The sequence below is a fragment of the Dromaius novaehollandiae genome, chromosome 1, assembly GCF_036370855.1.
Source record: "Dromaius novaehollandiae isolate bDroNov1 chromosome 1, bDroNov1.hap1, whole genome shotgun sequence".
NCBI lineage: Eukaryota > Metazoa > Chordata > Aves > Casuariiformes > Dromaiidae > Dromaius > Dromaius novaehollandiae.
This window is the reverse complement of record NC_088098.1, coordinates 132,483,325-132,493,466: the sequence shown is the minus strand read 5'-3', so window position 1 is coordinate 132,493,466 and position 10,142 is coordinate 132,483,325. Positions and strand designations below refer to the sequence as shown.

The following is a 10,142-nucleotide window of genomic DNA, read 5'->3' as shown; positions in this document are numbered from 1 at the left end:
CTTTCCTGGGAGAAGTACAGTTTGAGCACATGCCATTACTATCTGAACTGGAGGGTCTACCCCTTCCTGCCCCCCCGGCAGAAGTGTCACCGGTACAAGAAGCTCCTCCCTTTGAGATGTTGTCTCCTGAACAGCAGGAGTGGGCTGGGTTTTCCGATGGCAGTGCAGTGTATGCTTGGGCAGGAGAACGCACATGGCCTTCTGTGGCATACAACCCTGCCACAGACACTATCGGTTTGGCCTCCGACACAGGATACTCCAGTCAATGGGCTGAACTAAAAGCCGCAGCTACAGCTTTAGATGAAGGAGATGCACGCTATCTCTACACAGATAGTTGGGTGGTGTACAAAGCCCTGCAGGCTTGGCTGCCAGCATGGGCTGCTGCACAATGGAAAATACCTAATAGGGAACTTTGGGGAAGCTCCTTGTGGGAAAAAAATGGAGTATTGTGCAGACAAAAATTATTTCAGTACGACATGTTGATGCCCATCAAAAGCAAGAGACTCTTGAAACGCAATATAATACAGCGGTTGACCAGATGGCAACCCCCTCAGAGTTAAAACAGGCCCGACAAGCGCACGAACAGTCAGGGCATCGGGGCCCTGTCACCGCTCAAGCTTGGGACTTGTCACGAGGCCACCCCATGCTGGTGCTACACTGGCATAAGACTGCGCATGCTAATTGTTCCACCTGTTTGATGGAAGTAAAAGTACCTCTAACTAGTACATATGGTCACTTTAAACAAGCTAAACAACCATTTACAACCTGGAAAATAGATTATGTAGGCCCACTGCCCCCTTCACAGGGAAGAAAGTGTATTCTAACCACCGTAAACACCTACACGACTCTTATGTATACATATCCCACCTCTCATGCAAATCAGTCCGCCACTGTACAAGGCTTGGAGCAACTGATGCATACCTATGGTATACCTAAAGAAATACAGAGTGATATTTCTGGCCATTTTTTCTCATCCTCCAGGTTCAGAGTTTCCTCTTTTTACACTGATTGGGTAGTAATTTACAGACAATTATAATACTCCTTACACACCATTTTACCACTACGCATGCTCAGGGCAGGGGTCTTCACCCGGGCATGGGGCTTTTTGACCAGTGGGCGGGATTTTTTGCATTACATGGAGGACAGGTCAGTTAGGGATACATGAGCTCTTTTGCCAAACTGGCAACACACAGCTAGAAATAAACCATTTTGATGTAACGTTTCTTTAGGGCTTTAGCAGTTCTAGGATGTCCCAAGGCCCAAGGAGGCCTGAAATGTTGGTCCCAAAGCAAAGGGGACAGAGGCAGTGGTGCCAGCAAGGAAGCGGGAGGCGGAATCCCAGCTGGACGGGGGAGGAGAGCTGGGGCACAGGCTTGGCACTGGAGCCCCCCCGCCTGTCAGCAGCTGCCCCTGGGCCAGCTCCGGAAGTGCACAGCTGGCGCTAGCGCTGGCGCTGGAGCAGAGCGGCGGCAGCGGGGGCGGGAAGGAGAGCAGCGAGCGAGGCCGGAGCAGGCGCTGGCGCGGAGCTGCCGAGCAGCGAGGCGAGCGCAGGGGCGCGAGCGTGTGGGCAGAGAGCCGGGCTGCCCCCGAGGGGCTCCTCGAGGGCGGCAGCAGCACCCCCGGCCGCCAGCATGCCCGGGCTGCCCGCACAGGGCGGCGCCGGCGCCGGCGCGCGGAGGGAGCGCGGGCCGCCGCGGAGGCGCGCGGAGGGCGCCCCTGAGCTCACAGAGGGGCCCCGCGGTGCATTGTGCTGCGTTGTGCTGCGCGGTGTTGCGTTGTGCTGCGGGGCAGTGCGCTGCTTTGCGCTGCGGTGCGGTGCTTTCCGCTGCGGTGCAGTGCAGTGCGGTGCAGTGCGGTGCGGTGCTTTCCGCTGCGGTGCGGTGCTTTCCGCTGCGGTGCGTTGTGCCGCGCCGCGCCCCGCAGACGCCGCTCCGCGCGCGCGTTGCTCGAGGGCGCCGGCGGGGGGCGGCTGCTGGCGACGGGCAGCATGGTGCGAGCGCGGGGGGCGTCCGGCCCCGGGCGTCGCCTGCTGCTGCTGCTCGGCCTCCTGGCGGCCCTGCGTGCCCGGGACAGCCGGGCTGCTCCGCGGGCAGCGCCGGGCCCAGGTAGGGCGGGCGGGCGGCGACGGAGGCAGCGCCGCCCCCGCACGGCGCGGCGCGGCAGCCTGGGGGCCGCGGGGCCGGCCGGCGAGCGGCCGGGGCGGCCGGGGGCGGCGGGAGGCGGCGGCGGGGGCCGGGAGCGGCTCGGCGAGGCTCGTGGGGCCGCGGGGAGGGGGGTGCGCTGGGGGGCGCCGGGGGCGAGAGCTGTGCCTGGAGCAGCACCTGGCGCTGGGTGACGGGAGCTGTCGTCCCCGCGGGGGGTTGCAGCGGTGCCCGGCGGCGATGGCGATGCCGGTGCTTGGCCGGATGCGGGACCGAAGGCTTGGGAAGATGCTGGAGGTGAGTCCTCAGGGGACCGTCCCCTCCCTGGCAAGACCAGAAGCATGCCTTTCCTGGCGCCGCTTTGGCCTTTCGCTGGCCGGGGAGCTCTTGTGCCCGCGCAGTGTAAACGATCCTTCGTGTCCTGCGGTGCTGAGGGTTCCCCCTTTGCAGAGTGCTGTGCGTTAGAGAGCTCCCTGGAAGGAGGTGCCGAGGGCCCGCGTGTTTGTCCTGGGGGTGCTTGGGGGCTGTCGTATGGCGCCTGGATGCAGGATTTGGAGAGCTGCCAGATCCCAGCCGACAGGTTCCCCCCGGCTCCTCTGCACTTGTGAGGCTCTCGACCCACATGTGTGACCTGGGGAAGGCTTCCGAGATCTGTGCTGGGTGCTTTGGCTTGCAAAGCACTGTTGCTGAGTCCCCCTGAGCCTGTGCTGCTTCCAGTGCCTGCTGCAAAGCCAGGGGGCACGGTGGGGTTGAGCCTAGAGCTTGTGTGAACTCCAGGGCACCCTTTCCCCCAGCAGCTCCGTGCCTGCTTAGATTTATGCCCATAGGGTGCCACTGCAGACACCCGCTAAGCGTTTGCAAGGTGCCCATGAGCGGAAGTACGGTGTGATTATATGTTCCCCACCACTCACCACCCTTCAAATCAGAAGTCATCTATGGAAATACATCATGAGAACTCCTCCCATCTGTGTTTGGTTACAGATGTGGCTGTATTTGATGATTATCCAGCCGCTCAGCTGCATCGTCTTGTTGAGCCTCTGGGTCTTCCCAGGGGTACGTAGTCAGTTTTTACGTCCCAGAAAGAATAAGAACTTTCTTTGTACTATTTTGTTCCTGTGAACTTGTACTTCATCCTTCTTCTCCAGGTCGTCCACGTGCTTTAGAGCCGCGAGGGGTCCCCAGGGGTAAGTTGTGAGCATTTCTTTCCTTTGAGAGCTGCCAGGTGCTGGGCAGAAGGTCATCTCTGCCCTCCACAGCTTTGAGACTCCCGACCTACATATATGTCCCATCGTGGCCCCCCTTCCATTCGCTACCATTGCTTTGTGAAGAAGTTGTAACGGGAAGAAGAATGTAATGGGAGCCATTCTCATGTGTTTGGGTACAGATGTGGCCGTGGGTGATGGAGATTTCTCTTCTTCTCTGGACCCTGGATTTGAACCTGGAGGTGAGTAGTCAGCAGATACTCAGTTGAAGAGAGAAGTATGTCTTTTCCGCCTCTGTAGTGCAGTCCGGAGGAAGCCAAGGTCTGCAGCACACATGTGCTGACCAAAGGGCAGCAGAACAACTAGGGGTAGTGCTGGTTCAGTCCTCCACCGGCCAGTGGGCTCCTGTGCGTGAGCAATGTAAACGATCCTTGTTGTCCTCCAGTCCTGAAGGTTGCCTGTTCGTAGAGTTCTGGTTTCCTTTGTTATGGAAGTTAGGCTTGTTGGCCACCATAACAGGGCTCGACCCTAGGTTCCCGCAGGTAAAGTTCAGAGCCAATCAAAATCAAAGCAAATTAAATAATTAAATTTTAATCACGTGCGTGCCGTAATTACAGCTCGAGCTGGGTGCCTCCAAAGAGGGACCCTAACAAAAACAAATCCTGGGCAATTATAGGTTTTTCAACTTAAATTTCCCACCCCTCACACAGTAGTTAGACCAATAGTAATTTTTAGGTCTGGGGTCTCCTGCTCCTCATTGGATCTCATCGTTGTTCCTAGGTAAGCTGTTTTTCTCCTTACCTTTGTTTTTTGCGGTCTCTGATGACGGTTGTACCTTTGTTGGGTCTTGCGGTTGTCTCCCAAGGTCTTATTTTTCAATGTTTTGACGTCTTCCCTTTCGGAGTGGGTGACACAGGAACGCAGACTGTGTGTGGCTTCCTTATCTTCCCAGCCTGAACGAGCTCTGAGGCACTGTTTTTTACTAAACTAGGTAAAGGTTCATTACTTTATCCAAGTGTGGCCTAAGGCTTCAGCAAATTTAGCTACTCATGCTAAGCAAGTTTTATATAAGTTGTGCTAAGCAGCTATCTCTAGACAGTTTCAATTCACTATTCTTTAACACCTTGGTGTACGTTAGAGACCTCCTCGGAAGAAAGCACCGTGGGGCTGTGTGTTTGTCGTGGGGGTGCTTGGGGGCTGCTGGGTTGCGCCTCAACGGAGGATTTTGGGGAGGCGCCAGGTCCCAGCCAACAAGTACCCCTGGCCCTATTGTGGCTGGAAGACTCTCAGACTACATGTGTGTCCCCCATTCCCGGCACGTCACTTCCGCGGAAGCATGTTGCACGACGTAATGAAAACTTGTCTTGTCTGTGTTTGCTTACAGGTGTTCCTGCAGGCGGTGGCCTTCTAGGTTCCCAGCTGGATCCCACTTCTGAGCCTCAGGGGCATGCCAGGAGTAAGTGGTGGAGATGTATTCACTTCCTGGGAGGAGCCTTTGGTTTCGGAGTTGTATTCACGGGCCGTGTAGCTTCAGTCCTTGGCCGAGGCTCATGCCTGCAAAAGAGCAGAGTGGGCTTTGGGAGGGCTTCAGAGATCTGCGCTTTGCCTGGCTCCTCCAGCCTTGTGCTTTTCCAGTGCCTACAGCAAAGCCAGCAGGCTTGCTGGGGTTGAGCTTAGGGCTCAGGTGAACTCCAGGGCATCCTTTCCCAGCATGCTTGCATTTGTAGGCACGTGGTACCTGTGCAGGCACCCGATGAGTGTTTGCCAAAGACTCAGGAGCGGAAGGGCAAGACGAGTGCCTTGCTGTAATGAGACGTTCCATGCTCATTCGCTACCATTCAAATCCGAAGCAGCATACAGAAATAGGTAATGAGAGCTCTGCTCATCTCTTTGGTTACAGATGTGGCCGCAGGAGATGGCTATGCAGCTTCTCATCTGGATGCCCATGTAGAATCTCTGGGGAATCGTACAGGTGAGTCGTGACTATTTGCCTACTCTTTTGGGTTATTTGAAAGAAGGAGCATTTACTTGTGCGTATCTTGTTCGTGTGCAGTTTAACTTAATACTTTCTGTTTAGGTCCTCGGCAGAGGAAGTATAAGGCCCAGAGAGGAAAGTCCTCTGAGAAGTATTCTAAACTCCTGCAGGAAATCTTGAAGGAGTTGCAGAGAGCAGCTGGTGGGTAGATTTCACTCTGTGTTAAGGGTAATCATTGTAAACTTGAGGTTTTGGAAACAGCTATGGATGAGCTGTGCCTTACGCAGGAGAAAGGGATTGATCAGAGCCTCGCCGCAGTGACACACCGCGTCACACCTTGCAGGCATTGGCAAGCCGCAGAGCTTGTCGAGGGTCTCTTCTACAAGCGTGTTCTTCACTGCGTTTGTTAATGTTGAGGTACTAGAGTATGGGAGGTGTTCTAAAGCAAGGCAGGAGCGGCTTTCTGAAGATGACTTTTGTCTCTGGTCTGTGGAGATGCTTGCAATTAGTCTCTGGGGAATCCCGGAGGTGAGGTGTGACTATTGGTTTACTGTGAGAGCCGCCGTGTCCCTAGCCAAAGGTCAGGTAGGCCCCTCGGCCACTGTGCAACTCTAGGCCTACCCAGGGCATAGCAACATCCCTTTCAGTGCACTAGAGTTCCTTTACGAACAGGTGCATTGCCCCAGGTATTTTACCGTCTTCTCCTCCGTGTGTAATTACAGATGTCCCTCAAGTCAGTGAAGCTTCTGCAGCTTCTCAGGGGCTGAAGCCTCTGCTTGAGCCTCAGGGAGATCGCAGGGGTAAGTAATCTGTCTTCCTTTCCTTTTGATTTTTCTATTAGTATTTTCTCCTTTTCCCTCTTTTATTGCCCTCCTGGGGAATGCAAGGTGCCCAGCACACATGCCCTCCCTGAAGCCCAGGGGCACAGGTAGGGGTAGCGCTGGTTCAGGCTTTCACTGGCCAGTGGGCTCTTGCCCCTGAGAAGTGTCAATGAGCTTTCTTGTCCGCCGCTGCCAAGAGACCAGAATCAGCGATAGCAACACCACGGCATGTAAAATTGCCTGGAAATCCCAGCCACCCAGTGAGATTATCAGTCCTGCAGAACCCAGGCATGTATGGGATTGTCTCCTTTCCTGCAGGCCTTGCTGGTGACAAAGATGCCGAGGCTGCAGCTCATAAAGGCCGACGAAAGCAGCGTTTGGTCCTGAGCACTGCAGTCTCGGGCTCCATACTGTTTGCCGTAGTACTGACATGTGTAGTTACTTTCCGGCTGAGGAAGAGAAAACAGTGAGTTGTTCTTTTCCGACATTCTTTAGTACATGGCTGCTCTTAGCAGCGAAGCATGTGTAGTGATAGTATGGTGGAGTGCCTGGTGAGCTGTTGAGAGGACTCTGTTGAGACGTCTGCTGTTAGCTTTCTTAGGTGGACTCTTCCTTCCTGGCAGTGAGTACTCTTTTCCTGAAAGCCATTCTCGTTGTTGCAGGGAAGCTAATCCTGCCGCTGCCTCCAACAGAGAGGAGTCAAGTACAGAGGAAGGCAGAGCAAAACCAGGGAGCAGAACAGAAAAGGATGAACTTGCCGTAGAAAATGAAAATCTCAACAGCAGCTCCAGGCGACTTCCGGTGCCTATCCCGAACAGAATAAAAAACCTGTGCCCATTCCGAAGAGAATAAAAAACCTGTTGGGCTAGAATGGTGCGAGTCCTTGGCTGTTTGGTCCTTTGTGTCTGGGTGTAATGCACAGCACTTACAGCAGGGTTGGATGAGGGAGAGGGGCTGTCAGAGAGTTGCCCTGCATCAAGGGCTGCCCTCGGTCCCCTCATCACTGTAGTTTCCCAGCTCGGGCTGTCCTTAAGGATTCATTCATCCGAATGGGGGAGCATGGAGGAGCCTTGGAGTGCAAGTGAACTCACTGGGAGTGCCCCGCTGAATCCTGGTGGATTTGGGGACCGAGAGGGGAAGGTGGCGCTGCGAAGGATGGCCATGCAGCTCTGAGCAATGGGTTAGAGGAGTGCTAAAGTGAGATGAGAGGCTGCTGGGGGTTAGTGCAATGGTCTTCTGTGCGCAGAAGCTGACCGTCTTCAAGTAGAGCAAAGTGAGAGGGGGCTGTTCGGGCAAGAGAGTAAAAAGGACTGTGATAGGAAGAACAATACTGGCCTTAGAAATGGCACAAAAGGTAACCAAAAGAAATGGCATTGCTCTGCTCCCAAACACTGAAGCCGTGAATATTGGCGGTAAGGCAGAAAAGGGAATACAGCTGTATTTGGAGGAAAGCCCAGGCTCCTCTGTGCTCTCTGTTAAGGGGGCAAAAGTGGACTCCTAGATTTCCAGAGGACCACAGGCAAACAGTTGCCGCCTCAAAAAACATTTGTCACCCCTACTGCCAGCTTGCAGGAGAGGGCAAGGAGTAAAGGCCCTCGTAGGATCCCATAGGAAGGCCACGGCAAGGTGCAGCCCCAGCACCTGCAGTGTCCCTGGGGAAGCTCACGTGGCCCTGAGAAACCTGGTGAGGGAAGGGCGTAGGACAGGAAAGGCAAGCGGTGAGATTTGAGCATGTTTCTCAGGTGGCCCAGCAACCCTTTGCCTCTGGGATCAGAAGAACCAGCTCTTCCTGTAGGCAGTGGTCTTCCAGCTTCTCAGTTGAATCTGCTTTTTGAGCATCAGGAGGATGCCAGGGGTAAGTGGTCAAGATCAATTCACTTTATGGAAGGAGCCTTTGCTTTTTGGTATTTTGTTCATGTGACGTTGGACTGAATAAGTCCTGGGCCAATTCTTAGACACACAAAAGAGCAGAGGGGAAGCTGGGAAGGCTTCCGAGATCTGCGCTGGGAGCTTTGGTGCGCGGAGTGCTGTTGGCGAGCTGCTCTGATGCTGTGCTGCTTCCAGTGCCTGCTGCAAAGCCAGGGGGCACGGTGGGGTTGAGCCCCAGAGCTTGTGTGAACTCCAGGGCATCCCTTCCCCCAGCAGCTCCATGCCTGCTTAGATTTATGCCCATATGGTGGCACTGCAGGCACCCGCTAAGTGTTTGCAAGATGCGCATGAGTGGAAGCGTGGTGAAATTATATGTTCCCTGTCGTTCACCACCATTCGAATCAGAAGAGTGTGGAAATACGTACCGAGAACTGTTCCCACGCGTGTTTGGTTACAGACGAGGCTGTGGTTAATGGTTATCCCGGTTCTCGCCTGGATCCCGTTGCTGAGGCTCGGGGTCTTCCCAGGGGTACGTAGTCACCTTTTCCTTACCTGCAAGAATAAGAATGTCCTTTGTAGTATGTAGTTCATGTGCAATTGTACATCATGCTTCCTCTTCAGGTGGTCCAAGAGTTGTTGAACCTCGCAGGGGTGCCAGGGGTAAGTTGTGAGCGTTCCTTTACTTTGAGAGCTGCCAAGTGCCAGGCAAAAGGTGACGCCTGCCCCTCCACAGCTCTGAGACTCTCGACCTGCTAATAGGTCCCATGTCACTGCCTGGCCCCCCTTCCATTCAGTGCAACTGCTGCGTGGAGCAATCTGTACCAGCTTGTAAGGAAACCTTGTCACCAATGCGTTCGGTTTGTGCTCTGCCTATAGGCGATGGTTACCAAACTTTTCAGCGGTATCCAGTTCTCATGCCTCAGGAGGATCCCCGGGGTAAGTAGTCAAGCTTTATTCACTTCACAGAATAAGCTTTTACCTTTGAAAATGTTCTTCATATGGCACAGACCTGAGTAAGTCCTTGGCTGCTGCTCAGACACTCCCAATAGTAGAGTGGGACTTGGGTGGCCTTCAGCTATCTGCCGCGGTGTGCTTTTCCTTGGGAAGGCTTTGTGCTGCTCGCAGTGCCTACTGCAAAGGCCACAGGCTTGTTGGGGTGGAGTTACAGCTTGCGTGAACTCCAGGGCATCCTTTCCCCCAGCAGCTCTGTGCAGGCTTCAGTTTGTACCCATAAAAATCTGCAGAAGTATATGGCAACATATAGATAACGGGAACTGTTCCCATGTGTGTTTGGTTGAAGCTGTGGCCGTAGGGAGTGGAGATCCCTCTTCTGCTCTGGAGCCTGGCCTGGAGACTCCGAGACATCATGGAGGTGAGCAGTCAGCAGATACTCGGTTGAAAAAATAAGCATTTCTTTTCTCACTTTGTTGTGCCCTCTGGACAATGCCAAGGTCCGCAACAGCCGTGCCCTGCTGGCAGGCTAGAGAAACAGTTAGGGGTAGCGCTGGTTCAGTCTTGCACTGGCCAGTGGGCTTCTGTGCATGAGGAATGTAAATGATCCTTGTTGTCCTCCAGTCCTGAAGGTTGCCTGTTCGTAGAGTTCTGGCTTCCTTGGTGTATGTTAGAGACCTCCCCAGAAGAAAGCACCAAGGGGCTGTGTGTTTGTCCTGGGGTGCTTGCGGGGTGTTGGATAGTGTGTTGACAGAGGATTTGGAGAGGTGCCAGGTCCCAGGCAGCAAGTCTCCCTGGCCCTCCTGCAGCTGGGAGACTCTCAACCTGCGTGTGTCCCCCCATTGCCCTTCCAGTCACTGCAATTCACTTCTGCAGAAGAGTGTGGCAACCTGTAATGAAAACTTGTCTGTGTTTGCTTACAGGTGTTCCTGTAGGCAGTGGCCTCCCAGCTTCTCATCCGGATGCCACTGTTATGCCTCAGGGGCATGCCAGGGGTAAGTGGTCAGGACTGATTCCCTTCCAGGAATGAGCAGGATTTTTCACTATTTGATTCATGGGCCATGTAGCTTAAGTCCTTGGCTGGTGCTCCTAGAGGCAAAAGAGCCAAGAGGGATTTGGGAGGGCTTCAGAGATGTGTCCCAGGGTGCTTTGTGTGGCCAAGTGGTGTTTGCTAGCTGCTGCA

The 10,142-nt window shown here is 54.4% G+C and overlaps 1 protein-coding gene and 1 long non-coding RNA gene across 4 annotated transcripts; both read left to right on the top strand.

Annotated features, from left to right (window-relative positions):
* The first annotated feature begins 1,637 nt into the window (after window positions 1–1,637).
* Window positions 1,638–7,004, top strand: LOC135323859 (uncharacterized). Of its 3 annotated transcripts, XM_064498848.1 has the most exons (10): window positions 1,638–2,105; window positions 3,123–3,194; window positions 3,287–3,325; window positions 3,526–3,585; window positions 4,728–4,799; window positions 5,244–5,315; window positions 5,421–5,519; window positions 6,041–6,118; window positions 6,458–6,605; window positions 6,802–7,004. In XM_064498848.1, exons 1-10 carry the CDS (start codon window positions 1,988–1,990, stop codon window positions 6,989–6,991), a joined length of 948 nt encoding a protein of 315 aa, XP_064354918.1. In that variant the 5' UTR covers window positions 1,638–1,987; the 3' UTR covers window positions 6,992–7,004. The 3 variants fall into 3 exon arrangements, with proteins under 3 accessions (XP_064354918.1, XP_064354927.1, XP_064354934.1); XM_064498857.1 differs by lacking the exon at window positions 3,526–3,585; XM_064498864.1 differs by lacking the exon at window positions 6,458–6,605 and having other exon boundaries at window positions 6,802–6,994.
* A 1,401-nt stretch (window positions 7,005–8,405) lies between these two features.
* Window positions 8,406–9,932, top strand: LOC135329693 (uncharacterized). The gene is made up of 4 exons (XR_010391272.1): window positions 8,406–8,537; window positions 8,630–8,944; window positions 9,309–9,380; window positions 9,883–9,932. It is a non-coding gene; the product is annotated as an uncharacterized LOC135329693 (long non-coding RNA).
* The last annotated feature ends 210 nt before the right edge of the window (window positions 9,933–10,142 follow it).